A 22,000-nucleotide genomic window follows, 5' to 3' on the forward strand; every position below is an offset into this window, starting at 1 on the left:
AATGACGCTTGTTATTCAGAAGAAGAGTGTCGTTTTTATTGATTTTATTATTATTTAAAAGAAGAAGGTCATTTTTATTATTTTGTCAGTCTGAATTATTTTAGTCCCAGTCCGTGCGCAGCTGCTGGGCCAGGCGGGCATGAACCGTCAGGTAAAGCGCACAGGCTCGCGACTGGAGGAATACATATGCCTACAAATCAAACGCTTTGGTAAAGTCACACAAATTAAACATTGACGTTCATGTTGCACAAAAATAAACACTGAATGTTGTTGTTGTGGTTTTTAACAGTGGGTCATATAGCATATCTTGTCAGTGTGTTTTGTGGTGTTAGGAATTGTTTTTCTGCGCATTTTCGCACTAACTCAAACGTGCGTACACCACCTCCTGAGCTGGCGTAGGATTTGAGCGTGCCGTACGCCAACGTCCATATTGATAAATCTCAAAGTCACCGTGGGTTTGGGTGTACGCAAGGTATACGCTGGAAATTTGGTGTACGCACTTTTGATAAATGAGGGCCATTGTGTATAGAGTCGGTGGGCGGGGCCATAATGACGACGGACGAGTTGCTTTTGCGTGCTTCTAGTAAACACAGAAACTGGCGAATGGCGGTCTTTCGAATCAGCTTTGACCGCGACTCTGGAAGACTTGAAGTTAAGCTTTTCTCTGAGAAAAGAACAAAGAACGGCACTGAAGTCATTCTTAAAAAGGAAAGATGTGTTCGGAGTTTTTCTGACCGGATACGGCAAATGTTTAATCTATCAACAAGCTCTGTTTCACCTTCGTTGCTCTGGTTGGTTGTAGCGCGTGCAGAGGGAGTTTGAAAGACAACCGTTTATCCCGCCCCTCGGATTGACATTTACATTTACATTTAATCATTTAGCAGATGCTTTTATCCAAAGCGACTTACAAAAAAGGGGAGAGCAATAGAAGCAACGAAACAAACAAGGCCAACAACCTGTAAGAATTCTCAGTTAATTAGCACAGTACACAATTTTTTTTTTTTTTTTTTGGGACAAACAAAAATTAATGGATAGTTAAGTGTTATTTTTTATTGGTCAGGTGCAGTTGGAACAGATGTGTCTTAAGATGTTTTTTTTTTTTAAATGGCTACAGACTCGGCAGCACGAATTGAGATCGGCAGGTCGTTCCACCAGGTGGGAACGGTCCAGGAAAATGTCCGTGAGCGATTTCATGCCTCTTTGGAATGGAACCACAAGGCGTCGCTCACTCGCAGAATGCAAGCTTCTGGAGGTTGTGTAAGTCTGAACAAACAAGTTTAGGTATATTGGTGCAGAGCCAGTGGTTGTTTTGTAGGCGAGAACTAGTGCCTTGAATTTGATGCGAGCAGCCATTGGCAACCAGTGCAGTCTGATGAAGAGAGGCGTAACATGAGCTCTCTTCGGCTCATTAAAGACCAGTCTCGCCGCTGCATTCTGGATCAGCTGCAAGGGTTTGATAGTGCATGCTGGAAGCCCAGCCAGAAGAGCATTACAATAGTCCAGTCTGGAGAGAACAAGAGCTTGAACAAGGAGTTGTGCAGCCCGTTCTGATAGGAAGGGTCTAATCTTTCTAATGTTGTATAAAGCAAATCTGCAGGAACGGGCTGTTGCAGTAATGTGGTCAGTGAAGTTTAACTGGTCATCAATCACAACTCCAAGGTTCCTGGCTGTCCTGGATGGAGTTATGGTTGATGAACCAAGCTGAATGGAGAAATTTTGATGAAGTGCTGGGTTGGTTGAGAAAACAAGTAATTCTGTCTTTGCAAGATTGAGTTGAAGGTGATGCTCCTTCATCCAGTCAGAAATGTCTGTCAGACAGGCAGCGATATGAACAGGATCATCTGGTTGAAATGAGAAGTAGAGTTGAGTGTCATCAGCATAGCAGTGATAGGAGAAGCCGTGTTTCTGAATGACAGAGCCTAATGATGACATGTAGATGGAGAAGAGAAGTGGTCCAAGCACTGAGCCCTGGGGAACCCCAGTAGCTAGATGATGTAATTTAGACACTTCACCTCTCCATGACACCCTGTAGGACCTACCAGAGAGGTAAGACCTGAACCACTGGAGAGCAGTTCCTGAGATCCCCGTCGTCTTAAGTGTTGACAGGAGGATCTGGTGGTTAACTGTGTCAAAAGCAGCAGACAGTTCCAGCAGGATGAGCACTGAGGATTTGGAAGCTGCTTTTGCCAGTCTCAGTGCCTCAGTTACCGAGAGCAAGGCAGTCTCAGTCGAGTGGCCGCTTTTGAAGCCGAATTGGTTGTTGTCCAGGAGGTTGTTCTGTTCAAGAAACACAGAGAGTTGATTGAACACAACTCTCTCAAGTGTCTTTGCAATGAAAGGCAGAAGGGAAACCGGTATGTAGTTTTCTATAAGTGCTAGATTCAGAGAGGGTTTCTTAAGCAGTGGGGTTACCAGAGCCTGCTTAAATGCTGTGGGAAAGGTTCCTGTGTGAAGAGAAGTGTTGACAATGTGAGTGAGTGCAGGAGTGATTGAAGAAGAAATGGCCTGAAGGAGGTGAGTGGGTATAGGATCAAGTGGATAGGTAGTAGGGTGATTGGAAAGGATGAGTTTAGAAATATCTGCCTCGGAGAGAAGGATGGAAGCGTGTTCGTGTTAGTTGTTGAGTTGTGCGTGTCAGTTTGTGATGAGGAGAACTGTTTGCTGATGATGTTTTGTTTGTGAAAAATGATGCAAAGTCATCAGCTGTAAGAGTTGATGAAGGAGGGGGAGGAGGAGGACAAAGGAGAGAGGAGAATGTTTTAAAGAGTTTGCGAGAGTCAGAGCATTTGTTGATTTTGTTGTGGTAGTATGTTGTTTTAGCAGTGGAGACATTTGTAGAGAAAGAAGAGAGAAGAGACTGATACAAGGTAAGGTCAGTATAGTTTTTAGATTTCCGCCATTTCCTCTCTGCCGCCCTGAGTCCAGAGCGATGTTCACGGAGAACATCAGACAGCCAGGGGTCAGATGGGGTGGGGCGGGCTGGTCTGGATGAGAGGGGGCAAAAACTGTCTAAGGAGGATGTTAGAGTGGAGCAAAGTGTGTCGGTAGCATTGTTAGCATCCAGTGCTGAGAACTGAGCAGGTGGAGGGAGTGAAGATGAAACCATAGTGGATAGGCGAGAGGGAGAGAGGGAGCGTAGATTACGCCGAAAGGTAATCTGTGTAGGAGTGCGTGTTGTATCAGGAGTCAGTATGAGGTTAAGAGTGATGAGAAAGTGGTCTGAGGTGTGTAATGGAGTAACTAAAGTGTTGTCCGTGGAGCAGTTGCGTGTGTATACGAGGTCTAATTGGTTACCTGATCTGTGAGTAGCCGTAGTAGATACTAACTTAAGGTCAAATGAAGTCAGTAGAGTGCTGAAGTCTGCAGCTAGGTGTTTATCAAGATGGATGTTGAAGTCACCAAGCAGAATCAGTGGAGTGCCATCCTCAGGGAAGCTAGAAATTAACACATCCAACTCCTCCACAAAGTTACCAAGGTGACCTGGAGGACGATAGACCACTACCACATGGATTTTAACAGGGTGAGTAATAGTGATTGAGTGCGATTCAAATGAACTGGCCGGTAGAGATGGTAATGGATCAAATTTCCAATCATTTGAGATAAGCAAACCAGTACCCCCACCCCTCCCAATAGAGTAGGCCGAGGAGTGTGTGAAAAAGTTAAATTGGTTGAAAGGGCTGCAGGAGTGGCAGTGTCCTCTGGTTTGATCCAGGTCTCAGTTAGGGCCATGAGGCTGAGCTGAGAATGAGTCCCAATAGATGAAATGAAGTCTGCTTTGTTTACAGCGGACTGACAATTCCAGAGACCAATTGGAATAGAGAGTAAAGTAGCAGAGGATGTTAGGATAAAGCACAAATTATTAGGATTGCGGCGTCTCGTGCGTACAGAGCGTGAATTACGAGTGCTAGTAGTTATAGTTGAGATTTGAAAGCACATGGTGAATACAGATCAGAGAAAAGGCCAGATCGTAATTAGAAAAGAACCGAACACCAATAATGAAAGGAAGATAATACTCAAGTGCCTTGTCGGGGTCCTTGCTCGCGAGGAGTTGCACAGGGAAGAGTTGAAGTCTTTACACTCGTCGGTCTTCACACAAGGAGGGCTTCACACTGCCGCTTCTGCTGCCGCGGACTATCACGCTATTTATACTCACTTGAGTATCGTTATTGAAAGCAGCTGGGAACGCCCCCAACAAACTCACTCCCAACGTGGCAAAGACCAAACAAATGCTAACTCAACAAATGCTAACTCCCACACACACCGCCAGAATACACCAAAACTACTAATACACACCACTGCACCACACAGACACACTTATCCAACAACAATTGAACAAACAATCAAAAATGAGAAAAGTTACAAACACTTACACAGTAGTTGTCTATCAGTCAATCAATGCTTCACCTCTAGCCAGCTGCTAACAAACACACGAGGCTTTTAATACCTCGCTGGCCACGCCCCCATCAAACTCACTCCCAACGTGGCAAAGACCAAACAAATGCTAACTCAACAAATGCTAACTCCCACACACACCGCCAGAATACACCAAAACTACTAATAAACACCACTGCACCACACAGACACACTTATCCAACAACAAATGAACAAACAATCAAAAATGAGAAAAGTTACAAACACTTACACAGTAAGTCTATCAGTCAATCAATGCTCACCTCTAGCAGGACCGAGTGTTGTGGAGCTGAGCTCCATAACAAGGCCGCTGGAGCGATTGTTAATGAGATGAACAACACACGAGAGCAGCGGGACTTTTATTATGATGGGACAGTCGCCGTGCGCCAGCGCTTTTCCGGTCATGAGTATCGTAACGTAGCTTTGTTTATCATATTAGATATATTTGAGTGTATTGAAAATTATGTTATGATGTTACTCTGTACGTTCACGCCGCATTCACACGGGGCGTAGGCGTTAACGCTTGACGGAGGGCGTGGTTGAAGCTGGGTGCTGACGCGATCGTCATAGTGACAACAGCCAATCACATTAACTTGCCGCTTGGACCAAAACACAACACAAAAAAGCGCCTTTTTTGGTTGTATGTGCGAGTGCGATTGCCCGTTGTAGTTGTTGTCAGCGCACTGCACAGGTGCACGAAGCTGTTAAGTACATTAAATCCTGAAAAAGCACCGACAGTGGGAAGAATATCACGTAGTGGTCCAGGAGCTGCGTCTGGATTTTTAACGGTCTATGGTCTGGATGGTTCACGGAGCAGTAATGAACGCAATTGGCTAGCGTCGGCTGTAGGATATTTGCATACGGCGATCTGATTGGATGACGCCTGCGCTGGCGCTTGAAAAGTTGAGAATTCTTCAACTTCTGCCGCTTGCAACGCGAGTGAAGTGCCGCGACGGAACCCACAATTCAGTTCGGCAACGGATGATGTCACCCATTCAAAGTAAATGGGAAGCGTTAACGCCTACGCCCCGTGTGAATGCGGCGTCACTCGACGGCTGCTGTGACACTTGTTGACACTGCTTAGAGTAAAGCGCTTCTGCCAAATAAAATCAGAAACCGAGGGTAACGCAGGTATGACGCAATTGACAGGTGACTCCAGGCTCTTTCGTTAAAATAGCAATTTTCTCACAATTTATAAATAGTTGGAAACATTTGGGATATTCTAAGTACTCAACTGAACAAAATATATAACACTGGCCTAGAGGTTCTTGGATATTTTACTGCAAAAATACTACATAGTGCACCTTTAAATGCAAATAAAAAATAAAAAGCTGTGTTTTTTTGACAAAAGCTGTCTAAAAGGCAGAACCACCAAATATCGATTTGACTTGGTTAATAAAAGTTAATTGATAAAATCTACTAGAACATTATTTTTGAAAACATCCTCACATTATACATTTTTTTCATAAGAGCCTAATATGTTACACAGTACTGTAGCTTTGCAGGTAGATTTCTCCAGTTGTCTTGGATATGCTGCCAAAGTGTTTATGGATTTAGTCTCTCTCTGTTTTCCTCTGTCTATTAATGAGTTTTTTTATATATATATTTGAATTGGAGAAATAGAATATTAGTAATGAAAGTCTTAAATAATAGCTACTGACCAAAATTATTCAAGATCCTGACAGCTGTGTATAAACTTTCTTCCTGCCCACCATTTACTGAGCTCACCTTCAGCTCATTAAACATCCCATTGGTCTGTTTTAACAATAAGAGGGTCAACAGAAATAGTAGAAAAAGTACAGACCCAGACAGCTGCCCCAGACGGTGACCTTTATTTTAATGCATCACTCAAGATATCCACACTTCCTGCAAGCTTCTTTATGAGATGAGGCCCTGATGTTAAAACTATTTATTCTCTCTCCACAACAGGAGATGAAGCTATGAGCTGGTGGATTCTGATACTTTGAAGAGTGACCAATGAGGCCAGACACTTGCCATTAAGAGCTGTAATACTAATGACCCACTCAATCTACAGTCTTTGCTTATTGAACCACAGAACAGTTTTAAGCCAATCATATAAAATGCCATGTGACTAGTAAAGCTAAATGTATGACTCTAGATGCTAAATAAAATGGAATTTCTAGATCAATGCCACGAGACATCATCATTGGCCGTGTTGTTACACCGTTGTGGGGAGACTGTTGGGTTCCTCTAAAAGTTACCAACCTTTCAGACGAACCAGTCACCCTCAAGAGGAATGAGGAATCGTAATGATGGTGTTCTGATGGCACCTTAATAGCCAGATGTTGTAAAACCAGACGGCAGGGGCCAATGATAATCAAGAAAACCTTAACCTTTAAAAGTTCATTCAAATGCATACAACTGCAACAGTAGTTTGACCCCAATAATGTTTTTGTTTGTTTGTTTGTTTGTTTTTACTGTTTTGTACCAAGAAATATTATAAACATGATTTAACAAAAATATCAGCTTCATATTTCTGATCTTAAACCCTTGCCCCACAGACTTTCACTGTAAATATGTATACTCAGGGCTCGATATTAGCACTTGTCCGGGATAAGTGGATTTTTTGAATGGGCAAATTAAATGCAATTTAAAAAGAAAAGTCTTAATGTCGACCCCTATGCCACAAATGCTGTTAAAGCCTGTATTCAGAACATTCTATTAAAGTTTTGGATTAAGAAATAGTGGACATGTTGTACTTGGGCACTGTGTTCACAACAGTGGAAGAATCTGATAAAAGTCTTTATCTGATAACTGAGAACTGTTTGTTCTCTGTTTGTTGAGGACTTTTGGGCAAATGCATATGAAATTAGGAAAATAATGATAGGAGTGGAAATGAGTGGGAGTGTTAATGGTAATGGAAAATGACTTATGAAAACGGAATTGTAATTTTACCTACTTAAATAATACCTTTAAATGACTTTGTTGTACTCGAGCAGAGTAAGGAATCATAAAAATCAACAAAGAAAGTCACCAATAAAAGGATGAGTGTTTGTACACATTTTTGCGAAAGGCCAAACAATCTGTGAGCACGCTACACTGGAGTACTGGCTGTGTTTCTGGAAAGATGAAAATTAATATGTGCTCTGTTTGTTCTGGGGAATGCATGTTGGATGGAAGCCTCTTCTATGCTTCTGTGATAAATTGTGTGGATGTGAACTCACATTAGCATGCATAATGCCCACTGTGTCTATACGTACATGCTCAAACAAGCAAGGGGTGCATCTGATTACCTGAATCCTGGCTGGACTTGGACTCTGAGAGGCTGACAGCCGAAGCATCACGAGACTGATCAATCATACCGATGTTCACCTTGTGTTTGTATGGATCCAGAGCTCCAAGCAGACCTAACACACGTATAGCCTAACAAAAGTGACAGAAGCAAAACTTAACTTAAAAATGGAAAAGGTTTTCTATTAGGAAAAAGTCCCACACATTTTAAATAAAATCCATCTTCTATTGAGAAAAAATATTAAATTCGTAGGAAAAAAATATTATCTAACATAAATTTAACAGATAAAAACTAGCAATTTTAAGCGCATCAAATGTGTATACTCTTGCATTAAACAATAATCAATTATCAAACAACAGTGTCATTATTAAATTTCTGTTCTACTGATAACCAAATTATAGTAACATTTTAATGATTTACCAAAAATATTTTCAGCTGAGTAATATATTTTTGCATACATCCCTGTTGAAGCAAAAAATCCCCCATTAAAAAATGTAGGCAGTCTAATTCCATTTCTTAATTTTTTTTATACAAAATATAGTTTTTACAAGATATACATTCAATAAGCTAAAAAAAAATGTTAAAACATCCATTTATTAAAAATCTACAAACCAACATTTGATACCAAACTATTTAGCCCCTAATCGTTTAGTTTATGCTAAATGTGTATCCTCGTTATCCTTTTTTATTTGTTTTTGTTTTATTTATTTGCTACATTGTTTACAAAATCATTAATTGTGGCAGTCAATAACAGGAATAGAAATCAATACCTCTCTCCTAATCCCCTGGTTTTGTTCTGTTTTCAGGAAGTTGAGTAGCACCTCCAGTAGAGATGGGTACTTCCTGTATGGCTCCACCACATACCCAGTACTGGCTACTTGTTGACCCAGAGTCCAAAGTGCCACCTGGTGGAAGAGCAGACAATAGTGTGTTATTATGTATCAATACAATGTAATGATGACTTGAATAGGTTTTATGTTTTTTTTTTTTTTTTTTTATTATTATTATTATTATTATTATTATTATTATTATTATTATTATTATTGAGAAAACAACTTTTTAAGATAGATCTAAAAAGACAAAGTGTTCCCAGACACAGTCCAAAGAAGGTAAAGTATTTAGTTACATGAGCTTCTGTGAACCTCGAGCAGCCTAAAACATTTAAACTCTACAACAATCCTGATTGCTAAAGCAGAATCTCACAGCGTCACACCAAGAATGAAAGCCTTGTGTAAAGTTTTGTAAATGCTGAAGACATCAGACCACACCTTATAACAGGACAATAAAACCTTTCAGACTCAAAGCACGCACTAGACTGCCTCCAAATATTATTGAAGTATGCATGCATGTCAGAAGGTTTCAATTGTTGTTATGGATAAGAGAAAGGAAAGTGCCTTTAATTACCCATAATGCTTTGCAAAGGACAATTTGTACAGCATAAGCTAGGACAGACTATAATTTCTGCTCAAAGTGGGGTAGTGTATGGGGAAAGAGAATACAACAATGCACAGACTCTAAGTTTAGGTGCAGGTCAGTCATTCTCAGAGGTACCCTCTCTTAATTTGACGGGAGTTAAATTAGTCATGCAGTCTGAAGCAAAAGAGCCCCCTGCCTTCCGAAGGAGATGAAACAGATAAGTTTAGTGTGCATGAGTGGGAGGATTTAATGGACACTTACCTGCGGAAAAGAGACATTCCAGTGTTGGAACACTGTAATGAAGTCCTTTCAAGACTGATGGGTAAAGCCAAAGACATTGTTAGAATTACCCTTCGCAGTAACACTTCTCTGAGACCCTCTAAAAACCCCAAAGTAATATCTGATATCCTGAAACAGCCTTTCAGCGAGGTCAGATATTCTTTCATGCCCCTAGCTGATTTCTACAGCACAGTACCTGTTGCGGGAGAAAATCCAGTTGAGTATTGGGTCCATCTATATAAGGCTATCGATGTTGCAGAGGAGGCTTTGACCAGGCTTGGGAGACAGATGGATAATCCGTGCCAGGAGGCAGCCATGATGTTTGTCAAGCATTGCCCAGATCGTTATGGCAAAATCGTCAAATACTTGCTGTTGGAGAGGTGGAGATCCACCTGACAAGGTTGGGACTGTTACTGTACTTCAGCAGTCAGTTACTCTAATGGCCAAACAAGAGCACCTTGTCTGGGGACAGCTGCCATTAGCTGCTATGTCACCAGGAAGTACTGTAATTGTGGAGGCCACTTCTTCTAGATCAATGCCACGAGACATCATCATTGGCCGTGTTGTTACACCGTTGTGGGGAGACTTTTGGGTTCCTCTAAAAGTTACCAACCTTTCAGACGAACCAGTCACCCTCAAGAGGAATAAGGAATCGTAAGCTTGCAGATGTGTTCCTGTGTCTAGCTGTAGAAGATTTCAAACTGTTGCAGGTTTCAGTCAAGTCCAAGTGCCAACAGTTCAGAGGCCTTCTCAAGCTGGTGCTGCAGCTGATCTTAAACAGAGACTAAAGGCTGTAGGCCTCAGTGACATTGATATCTGTCAAGGATACAGTAAAAGAAAAGCTTGTCCAACTGCTTGAGAACTACAATAATGTATTCTCCAAACATGCTTTGGATTGTGGGGAGGTCAGAGGGTTCATCCACCGCATCCGTTTGACAGACGAGCGTCCATTCCGACTGCCAAACTATCAAGTACCACTCGCTCACTATCAAAAACTGCGTCAAGTTCTCTCAGAAATGGAAGAACAAGGAGTCATTCGTAAATCAGTGAGTGAGTATGCTTCGCCTTTGGTCCTAGCATGGAAGAAGGATGGCGGCTTGAGGATTTGTATGAACTTTAGATGGCTGAATGCCAAAACTGTTTAGGAAGCACACCCGCTGCCACACCAATCTGACTGTTTGGTTGCCTTGGGAGGGAACACCCTCTTCAGTACCATGGATTTAACATCAGGCTTTTATAACATCCCCATGGCTGAAGAAGATAAGAGGTACACAGCATTTACGACTCCAGTAGGACTCCATGAGTACAACAGAATGCCTCAAGGGCTGTGCAATAAACCAGCATCTTTTATGCGTATGATGTTGAGTATCTTTGGAGATCTGAATTTTAGTAGTCTGCTGTGTTATTTAGATGACCTACTGGTGTTTGCACCTGATGAGAATGCGGCTCTTGGAGATTGAGGAACCACAATCTCAAGTTAAGTCCAAAAAAGTGTAATCTGTGCGGGCCTCTGTTAAAGGGGTTCTTCAGCGCTGGGAAGATGAATCTGTATTTAAACTGGGCCATCAATGCAGTAGAAATGTGAAATTATTTTTGAATTTGGTGGCTTCTAGACTGAGAAAAGACAGAAAATGTATTTTTGTCCTATGGGGATGAAGACTACAATTCCCAGAATGCTTCGCTGCCCTTTGAGGCCATTCCCAAAGCCACCAACTTGATTACTTTGACCACCAACTTGAGTTAGAGAAGACACTACACTTAAAAACTGAACGTGTCTGTTCAATATAATGAGTGAGTCACCGCGCGAGTATCACAGCACTGAGCACTAACTGCACGAGTGATGAGAGCTGAGGTAATCGCGACTACACTCGCGGCATACATTCACAACGCGAGTTCAGTCTGGAGTGTTTCAATTCATGCCTTTGCAAGCTTAACATTCATAGAAATGAATTTGAGAAGTTAAAAGACTTACATTGCTCACCATATCTCCGTTTAAATGAGTGCCTGTAGCTGCCAGCTGAGCTCTCCCTGCAAGCTGAGTGTAATCTCCCATCCCCCATGCGCGGATTCAAAACATACGGAAATGGCTCCCTCTGCTGGCTGTAGTCTTTAGCCTTTGGACAAACATTCCTCCTATGATGCAAAAATCGTCAATTTGCATCACAGGAGGAACTTTTCCAGAAATAAAATGCATAAATCTCGTCTTAGGAGGATATGAGGGGGGAAAGCACAATCATTTGAATATACTCCAGGGTTTCTACTGATACAAAGCCATATGCTAATCGCTGAAATAACCCTTTAAGTTTTTAGGCCACATCGTTGATGGGGATGGTCTTTCTGTTGATCCATCAAAGGTTGATGCCATAGCCAAACTGTCAAAAGCGGGGTCATCTGGATGAAGATGGCTGTACTCCATCTGTAAGGAAGATTAAGTCTGTTCTGGGAATGATCCTCTATTACCAGCACTTCATCCCAAATTGATCCTCTGTAGCCAAGCCACTCTTCTCCTTAACAGCTGTACAGAAAAGGAGGGCAAAGGTCAGAACTGAGGCTAAGGCAGACACATAAAAAAAGCTCAAGCCAACTGAGTGGACCTCAGAATGTAATAATGTCCTTTCTAGCCTGAGAGAGAGTCTACTTCATAGTGTGGTCTTGGCACATCCTGACTTTTCTCTTCCATTAATCTTGTCAATTGATGCTTCTCTGGATGGACTTGGAGCCGTGTTATCACAGATACCAGCAGGCTAGCAGACATAGACATAGCAGACTGTCAAGTGTTGCCATAGATGTATATTGGCCAAAACACCAGAGCCATCTGCTCGAGCTCCACTTGACAGCATAAGAACTTCTCCCCCTATGAAGTTAGTGTGTTTGGATTTTTGGAGTGCTGAGGACAGCAAGCAGCGTTCTGTAGACTTATTAGTTGTGATGGATCACTTCACAAAGTTGGCTCATGACTTCCCGTGTATAAACCAGAAAGCAAAACAAATTGCGAAGAAGTTGTGGGATCACGTCTTTTGTGTTTCCCAATACGCATTCACACGGATCAAGGAAACAACTTTGAAAGTACCCTCATAGCAGAACTGCTCAAGCTGGCAGGCATTAAAAAATGTCACACACTACGGCATACCACCCAATGGGAAATGGTGGGACAGAGCAGTTTAATTGGACTCTGGGTAGTATGCTTTGCTCTCTGTCTCTCAAAGAGAAACACAAGTGGCCTGAGCAGATACAGACTCTGACATTTGCATATAATGCCACATTACACGAGACCACTGGTTATGCCACATTCCAGCTGATGTTTGGCCGCATTCCAGAGCTTCCTGCTGATGTCATATTTGGGCAGGTGCCCAATCCAATCCAATCCAAATCCAAAGTGCATCGAAATTTGATTCTTGATATCAGCTTCTTGCCTGTTGAGTCACCTCAAGATGACAAGGACATACAGTCTAATGCCGTGAATATGGAGAGTGAATCTCGTGTGTCTGAGTTGTCTGATTCATTGGAAGAGGAGAGTTCTTTTAAAAAGAACAAGGGCATGGGTGCTTGATGAGCAAGAAGAGATTGAGGGTCAAGAGTTTATGGATGATGTCTTAGAATTTGATCATTCTGATCAAGTATCTGGCAAAGACTGAATCCTCTGCTAGTAATCCTGACCCACAAATAGAAACGGTGAACTACTCTCATTCTAACAGCATTTCTGACACACATCACAAATTTCTACAGACACACAAGCACAAATGTCAACTGACACACAGGGTGTTAGGACCCGTGCAGGAAGGGTGGTCAAAAGGGTTAGTCGTTTAATTGAGTCAATGGCACAGAAACCAATTGCCATCTTCCCCGACTTCACTGCAAGTGTAGCAAAAGCCAGAGCGGCGTTTACAGATGTCCGTTATGGATTAATTTACCCTGCTAAATTACGGATCACGTTTAACGGTGATCAAAGAGAATTCGTCGATCCAGTCGAAGCCATGGACTTTGTGACAAATACCATCGCAACAAGTACGCAAAGACCTAGTGAGTAATAACTGTTCCCTTTCGAGAGAGGTTCCCTCGTATTACGTATGGGAAAAACTCCTTTTCTCGAGAATGTGAAGCAAAATTTTATTAATGAAGGTATCTATGTAAAGCGCAGTGAGCTGCACGGCCATAGCCCAGCGCGAGGAGCGCGCTGATTGGCCGGGCCGCGGCAACTGCAGGAACCTATGGTGAGGCGGCTGAGAGGAACGAACCAATGGGGGGCGTTCCAGAAGCCCGCCGAAAAAGGTGCTTATATTTGCATACAGGAGGCTATATAAGACCCTAATTCGCCATAGGTGTCAGATTTTATCTCCTTCAGCGATACCTTCGCTGATCTCCGGAAGAAGCACCGCCGTTGAAAAGGCACCAGCGGAACCTGCAGCTGAGGACGACGGACTCCCTCTCCGCCTTCTCTGCCGTTCCAGCTACGCCATCCGGCGTTATATATCCTTTAAACTGTGTCTATGTTGAGTGTTGTATGTGTTTGTGTGTGTGTTGCCGCTGCAACGCCACTTCTAGAGCTTACAGGCTTGTTCTATTCGAGGACTCTCTCGTTCCGCCGCGTCGTTAAGCGCCGCGGAAAGACGGAGCTCTTCTCACTCTCCCTCTGCTCTCGTCCCGTCGCGCTGAATAGCGCCGCGGAAAGAGAGAATGTTAGAGGACATGAGCACACTCAAGCCGAAGCTCTCTTCACTCTGCCGCCGCCGCGGCTCTTCTTCCGCCGCTGCCGCAGAGTTGTCCTCACTCTTCTCTCGTTCCGTCGCGCTACAGCCGTGGACAGAGAATACTAGAGTGAATAGGCGAACTCGAGCCGAAGCTCTCGTCACTATACCGTCGCGCTGAGGAGGCGCCGCGGACAGACGGAGCTTTTCCTCACTCTTCCTCTTCTCTTGTTCAGTCGCGATATCGCCGCGGACAGAGAATACTAGAGTGAATAAACTAACTCGAGCCGAAGCTCTCGCCGTGCTGAAGAAGCGCCGCGGACAGAGTTTTTCCTCACGCTTCCAATTCTCGTTCAGTCGCGCTGTCGCCGCGGACAGAGAATACTAGAGTGAATAAACAAACTCGAGCCGAAGCTCTCACCGTGCTAGAAGCGCCGCGGACAGAGTTTTTCCTCACGGTTCCAATTCTCTCGTTCTGTCGCTCTATCGCCGCGGACAGAGAATACTAGAGTGAATAAACTTACTCGAGCCGAAGCTCTCGCCGTGCTAGAAGCGCCGCGGACAGAGTTTTTCCTCACGCTTCCAATTCTCTCGTTCTGTCGCTCTATCGCCGCGGACAGAGAATACTAGAGTGAATAAACAAACTCGAGCCGAAGCTCTCGCCGTGCTAGAAGCGCCACGGACAGAGTTTTTCTTCACGCTTCCAATTCTCTCGTTCTGTCGCTCTATCGCCGCGGACAGAGAATAATAGAGTGAATAAACAAACTCGAGCCGAAGCTCTCGCCGTGCTAGAAGCGCCACGGACAGAGTTTTTCCTCACGCTTCCAATTCTCTCGTTCTGTCGCTCTATCGCCGCGGACAGAGAATACTATAGTGAATAAACTAACTCGAGCCGAAGCTCTCGCCGTGCTCATTCTACCGCCGCCGTGCTGAAGCGCTGCGGACAGAGAATACTAGAGTAAGTTAGACGAGCGAGCTCGGGCTGTTGGGTATGTCAAGAACAATGTCGCTGCAGCGCTCGCTTACTGCCAAGGAAGTTGTAATGGCTGCCTTGTCATGATAGCGCGCGCGCGCCCCTTCCACAGCGCGTTGCTGACTAGAGCGCGACTTACGTCATAGCATGCGCTCACTGTCAGAGCATAAGGGCGTCGGAAGATGGCTGCCAAGCTAAGCCCTTTTTTCACTCTATCACTTCCAGTCCCCTTTATTCAGGCGGCTGGAAAGGTTTTTACACTGTAGACAAAGTGTCCACTACACAGTGTGCACCCCTACATAAGCACTGTTAATTCAGCCTCACAAAATCACAAATAAATCCCGCCGCGGCCGGATTACACCATATAAAGTCAACTAGCCTTATTGCAGTCAACTAGCCTGTGGTCAAACACGCTTGTCTGCATGCGCGCTTTCAGTCTAGACTAGAACATAGAACATAGACTAGAACGGCATTGTGGAATGGCTCACATACCACCCGCACTTCCTTACATTCTCCCAGTTCCCTTAAGTTAAGTGACTGGAGATGAAATATTGCAGTCAACTAGCCTGTGTTAAACACGCTCGCCTGCACACTAATGCTGTGTGCGTTTACCCCTGTGGATTTGCTCACTGGTTTGCACCGTGGGTATTCTACGTAGGTTGTGCGCCACTACACATTGTTTACACTACACACAAAAGAGCTTTCTATGTAGGAAATGTGCCCACTTTACAGTCTGCACTCCTGCACCCAAGCACTTTTCACAAAGTTCACTCTCGCACACACAATATAAATGTGAGGCGCGCGCCCACTGCAAAGCCTGCACCGCCAAAACACTATCCTCACAGTGTTACAAGCAGTGTTACAGCACAAGCAACCCGGCTAACAGGCCCCTATTACTAAGCGGCCAGCCCCCGAATCTAATTCAACCCCTGGCTTCACGAGCCCAGGCCTGGCAGGCCATTCCTGGTATATAATATTGGGTGTTGAACATATAAAATGAGGTTCTCGCTACAGTTTTGCTCGCAGACCCCGCGATTCAAGCCGTGGTCGAGCCCTCAGTAAGAAGCAGTGTCAGTCACGTGCTTTTCGCTGAGGCATTGAAACTGTTAAAGGAGAGAGCGGCGGAAACAGTACACCCGACGCTAGCGAGTCAGGTTTTTACTGTCGCTAATTCCTCATGCCGAAAATGGATGGCGGTCTCAGGCCCATTTTCCAGGCATCTGAACAAAGCACTTATGACACGCTCGTTTCAAGGTGCTGACGGTGAAACAAATCCTCGCGCACATTCGCCCCGGGGATTGAGTTTTCTCAATAGATCTGAAAAACGCATACTTCACGTTACGATAACCCCCTCTACAGGCCATTCTTGAGATTCGCCTTCGAGGGGCAGGCTTATCAGTACAGTCATTGTCATAGACTCAAGACTCAACGAGCGTCTTACGGCATAAGAACCACCACGTCTTGATAACGTACATAAAATCGCTAGTGCAGCCGAGATCAGACTCTCTTCACTGCATGGCTAAGCATCTCCTTTTATGGGCAGAGCACAATCTGAGCTCCCTAAGGGCGGCTTACGTGCCAGGTATTCTGAATCAGGGTCCGGACATGTTATCCAGAGGACCCATGTCCCCAGGGGGATGGTCCCTTTACCCGCAAACGATTCAGCTCACACAGCACACGCTGCCCAATATTTTTTCTGCAAACGCAGGGATGCCCTGGCCCATGTTGGCCCAGACTCCCTCTATATGCTCCCTCCGATCGCGATCCAGCTGCAAGCCTGTGCTTTTTAATAGCCCCACTTTGGAAGAACCGCACATGGTTCTCCAAACTGTTTCAGCTGTCAGACACAGCCCCATGGCCTATTCCGCCAACGAAAGGGAAGATCTGGCATCCCAATCCCGAGCTGTGGGCCCTCCACGTATGGCCCATCAACGGTATCCGGGAACCTCTCTGACAAGTTATGAACACTATTTCGGAAGCTAGAGCCCCTGCTATCTGGCAGCTCTGCTTTGAAGTGGTCAGTGGTTTTCTAACCAGTGTGCTACGCGAAACATCGACGCACACTCATGCGAACTGGCGGAACTGCTCGCTTTCTCCAAGAGCTAATGGACGCGGGTCGTCCTCCCTCCATACTCGGGGTGTGTGTCTCCGCCATAGCAGCTAGCCACGCTCCGATCGCGGCACATTCACTAGGGAAAAGTGATCTTATTGTGTGTTTTCTTAAAGGGGCCAGGAGATTCAGCCCGCCTTGCCCCCACCTCGGTCCCTATTTGGGACCTCGCCATGGTTTTGGAGGCCGTGAAGGGTTCCCCCTCCTAACCACTTCAGACCACGAGCTTTAAGCACATATCACTCAAAACCGTTTTTCTGCTGGCCGTGGCCTCGGTTAAGCGAGTGGGTGGCTTACCTGCACTCTCCGTGAGCCCTTCCTGTCTTGAGTTTGGGTCCAGCAACTTCAAGGTTGTGCTCAAACCGAGGCATGGTTTTATGCTGAAAGTGCTATCAACCCCTTCAGTATGCAGGTCTTTTCACTGCTTAACCCGCGTCTCAGAGAGAATAAGACGCAAACCTATTCTGCCCAGTCAGAGCATTGAGATTGTATCTAGAGCGCTCCGCCCCCTTCGGGCAGTCGGATCAGCTCTTCATTGCTTCGGTGGCCGCACTAAAGTTGTGCTGTCATGAAACAGACTCTCACACTGGATAGTGGATGCAGTCCCACTAGCATATAGGTCTAGGACCTAACCTGTCCTACAGGCATTCAAGCCCACTCCGCTAGAGGCATGGCCTCATCTTGGGCTTGGTCGTGTGGCATTTCTTTGGAAGATATCTGTGCGGCGGCAGGCTGGGCCTCTCCGTCCACTTTTATCAGATTCTACAAGTTGGAGGTTCCAGCTCTACAAGCAGGGCTTCTCTCCATCTAGGCTCTTTCTAGACCCTGATAAACAGATTGCCTTATGTTTTGGCCTGTACACATTAGCCCTCAAGCACTTATTCATTCATCATAAGATCCGACTATGTCCGATCAGCTGTTCAAACGAACCGACTCTTCCGGTTCTTCATTCCCCTTATAAGCCGCCTCTGTCGGTCTCTCAGGGGTTTATTAACATGTGCTTTGGGTATACTGGGTCAGTCAGCACACACGGCGCTTTACATTGTGTTCCCATACGTAATACGAGGAACCTCTCTCGAAAGGGAACGTACTCGGTTACTTTCGTAACCTTGGTTCCTGGGGAACCGAGTAAATACCTGGGGATTTACTTTGAAAATATGGAATAATCATCATTGAAATTTACTCACCCCATTTCCTCTCTGTCTAGTATAAGTACAATAAACAAATTCTTACCATCTGAATTAGACAAAGGTTTTAAAAAATGGGAAAATTACGGACTTAAGTTTATACATCAATTCATTAGAAAAGACCATTTTAAATCATTTGAACAATTACAAAGAGAATTTAACCTACCAAAAACAGACTTTTATAGGTATCTACAAATTAGAGACTTTCTTACTAAGCACAAAGATTGGGAGGGGATTGTTAACCCAAACAAAATAGAGAAATTATTGATAAATATACAAATGGGGAACATGGAAAAGAGGCTAATCTCTAAACTTTATCAGAGTATGCTGACAATTAACTCAAGTAATTATTTTGCATGTAAAGAACGATGGGAGGTGGAAACACAGGAGGAAATCACTCAGGAGGATTGGACAGATATATGTCTGGAGGCTCATAGGGTCACTAATTCAAACACATGGAGAGAGTTTAGATGGAAAATTATTACTAGATATTTCCGTACGCCTCAAATTGTTGCAAAGATGGGTGCAGGGCTTTCTAGTCGATGCTGGAGGAGATGTGGAGCACAAGAAGGCAACCATACCCACATCTTCTGGACTTGTCCGAAGTTAAAACCATTTTGGGAAGATGTTTATAGAGTACTTAGAGATATATTCAATACCGATATTCCCTTCGACCCCATTGTGGCTATTTTAGGGGCAATACCGGAGGGTATGAAGGAAAGAAGATTGAATTACTTACTTCAAATTCTACTTTCAGCAGCCTTGAAGTGTATTATGTTCAAATGGCTAAAGCTAGAACCACCCACACATGAACAGTGGATCCAAAGAGTCAGAGATATTTATGATATGGAACGAATAACTTACTCACTTAGACTTCAGTTGAATATTTTTGAGGCAAGATGGAGCCCAATTTCAAGATTACTACATAATGATTAATGAACCACGCAGGAATGGGTAGAAATATACTATGGCAAACCTCTGTCTTGTTTGTTGTGCTTGATTTAAGAACGTGACAATCTTATTTTATTTTGATTTTTTTTTTTTTTTGTATGTGTATTTTTTTTATTATTTTGTTATTTATTTATTATTATTTAGATTCTGTTAACTATTGTATATGCACCCCTATTGTCTATTATTGATGAATATTCGTTAAGACATGCTGGTTCTAATAAAAAAGTAGTTTGAAAAAAAAAAGAAAATAGTGTGAAAATGTTTACAAGATATAAATTTCATGAAGTGTGATATACTGTAGACCAGATTATTGTATGTTGTACAAGGCAGCATACTGTTCTAAGAATGGCTAAGACTTGATCAATCTTAGACTTTTCTTGACCTGTAAAGTAGGTAACTTCATATGTTAAACTGTAAATGAGATTCATTAAAAATATGCTCTCTAGGATGAATTTTGTCATTTGGTCAGGATGTTAGTGAACTTCAGGAGGGGTGAATTTGATGGATGTTAATGAGTATGTACTCGTAATATTAATGTATTTCACTAATCATCCTTCCTTTCAATTTTTATTTGTTTACTTAGTATTAATTTGTCCACAAATACCTCAGCATTTTGTTTTTTATCTTATTTTTGCTATTTTGGGAAATTTTATATTTCTATTACGTGACGTCATTTTTGTTCAGCCCGCGCTGCGTCCTCAGACCACATTGAGCGCACTGAGAGGAGGTAAGCAGTTAGCTCTCTCAATATACATTTATAAAAGTTGAATAAGCCAATAATATGCATTAATATAACTGTCCACAGGGTTATAAATGTATTAAGAAATGTTTTATGTATGGATGGATTGGATTAAATAGTTTTATCATTTGGTACAGCAGTTTGAGTGTGTAAATATCAGACTTTAATTTGTGCAGGTAAAAAAATCACAGATGACATGTATTTCTCAAACTGTGCTCTTTAATCCATCCAGGTACGATTAATATTTGTTCTTATTTTCCAATGTATTCATTTTGTGTTAATTTGTTATTTTCCAAATTTATAATTGATTGAAAACTAGCTGCAAGAGTTTATTTTGAATGTTTGTAACAATTAATTTTGCACTTAATGTCATTTATATGTTTTGTGCATTTTGTTATCACTGTAATGTTTACAGTAGAGCCCGTCACGGGCCTCAAATCTAGGCCCTAGCCCGGCCCTGGCCCGAGACGCTGAGGGCCTAACCCGGCCCGCTTATCAAAATTCTCGGCCCGAGTCCGACTGGAGCCCGGGGGGTTTTTTGTTTTGTTTTTTACATTGTTGCAGCCATTAAAATAGTTCTGTTTTGTTTTTAATGTCAAAGTAGTTATATTTCGTTTTGTTTCTTTATTAAGTTAATTTAGAAAGATGTTTAGAGCATTTTTTTTGTTTGTTAAATCAAAGTTTTATTTTTTTTAAGTGACGACCAAAAGTTAATGGATTTAGTCTCTCAAATCAACTCTTGACTTGTTTTGCCTATAATAAAATCCATAGATATAAAACACTTCAAGCATCACAATGTTATTTAATTTCGCCAACTATTACCAACAGTAGCCTAAAAGGCATTTTTGACGAGCTGAGGCAGGCTGATTCTGCTCGCAGCTCTTGCAAACAGAGCTAAACAATCTAAAAACAAATAAAAATAAAAAAAAGAACATGCAGGTTGTCTTATAGTCTACCTTACACCTACGCAAATGAATATAAATCCGATCTTCAATTCGGTATGTTCATTTAACGGAGTTTACAGCAACGGAAGCAAAAGATTCAAGATGCATTTTATTCAGCAGCTTATTTCAAATTCAAAGACCACATAAGAGACCGCGACTTAAGCCTACTGGTAAGATCATTTAGTCTCATTCATCATCTAAGACTTATTTTAAGTTTCATTTACGGCCATTTGCGTTGGCTTGCATTAGTCATTTGCGGCGATGCGTGTTGCAGCACCATCATATCTATATGACTACAACATATAGCCCATAACACATTGTGACACAATGACATTTTCATGTTTGAAAGTCTGTAGGTTAACATAAATGTAGATATAGGACTAATTGTAATAATAAAAAACAACATAATTATTGATTTTGAAATATTAAACCAGTCAATACAGAACTAAATATTCTGTAGCCTTTTGGCGTCAATACCATGGATATGGTATGGGCCGGCTACTGCCGACGTTGTCTTTGCTGTATCAATAGGCAATATATTTATATTTAACATGAAGTATAGGGCTTCCCTGTACATTAATAGCAGCAGACGCCCCGCGGATGACACGCAACAGAAACGCCACGCTCAGACCACGCTTGCAGTGTGTCTCTGGCCTTAACTCTAGCAGCTGCGCTGAAGAAACGCACGCTGCTGCTGCTGGCGCGGACTCTGAACATATATGCTCTGAACACTGTGCAAGCCATCTTGACAGTCGCGTTAGCTATTATGGTCTCGTGTTGTTTCCACCAGCACAGAACATCTCATTGTTCCTTTTAATTAATAAAATAAATATAAAACGAAGGAGAAGCCTAAAAAAAGGCCCGAAGCCCGGCCCGCGTTTTAGGTATGACGTGAAAATTGGCCCGAAGCCCGGACCTAGGGGCGTAAAAAGTCGGGGCCCGTCGGGCTCGGGCATAAATGCAGGGCTGTAGTTTACAGTGCGCGTTGAGCACACTGAGAGGAGGTAAAAATCACAGATGACGTGTATTTCTCAAACTGTGCTCTTTAATCCA

The 22,000-nt window shown here is 43.1% G+C and overlaps 1 protein-coding gene across 4 annotated transcripts in view; it reads right to left on the reverse strand.

Annotated features, from left to right (window-relative positions):
• The window catches only part of mtor (mechanistic target of rapamycin kinase), a 301,563-nt gene that overhangs the window by 192,709 nt on the left and 86,854 nt on the right, over positions 1–22,000 (reverse strand). For all 4 annotated transcript variants that reach the window (XM_067413178.1, XM_067413177.1, XM_067413180.1 and 1 more), the window contains exons 17-18: positions 8,434–8,568; positions 7,665–7,794 (exon numbers count right to left, since the gene is read on the reverse strand). In XM_067413178.1, coding sequence (XP_067269279.1) covers positions 7,665–7,794; positions 8,434–8,568 — 265 coding nt within the window. The remainder of the gene's footprint in view (positions 1–7,664; positions 7,795–8,433; positions 8,569–22,000) is intronic.

Source organism: Pseudorasbora parva, chromosome 13, assembly GCF_024679245.1.
Source record: "Pseudorasbora parva isolate DD20220531a chromosome 13, ASM2467924v1, whole genome shotgun sequence".
NCBI lineage: Eukaryota > Metazoa > Chordata > Actinopteri > Cypriniformes > Gobionidae > Pseudorasbora > Pseudorasbora parva.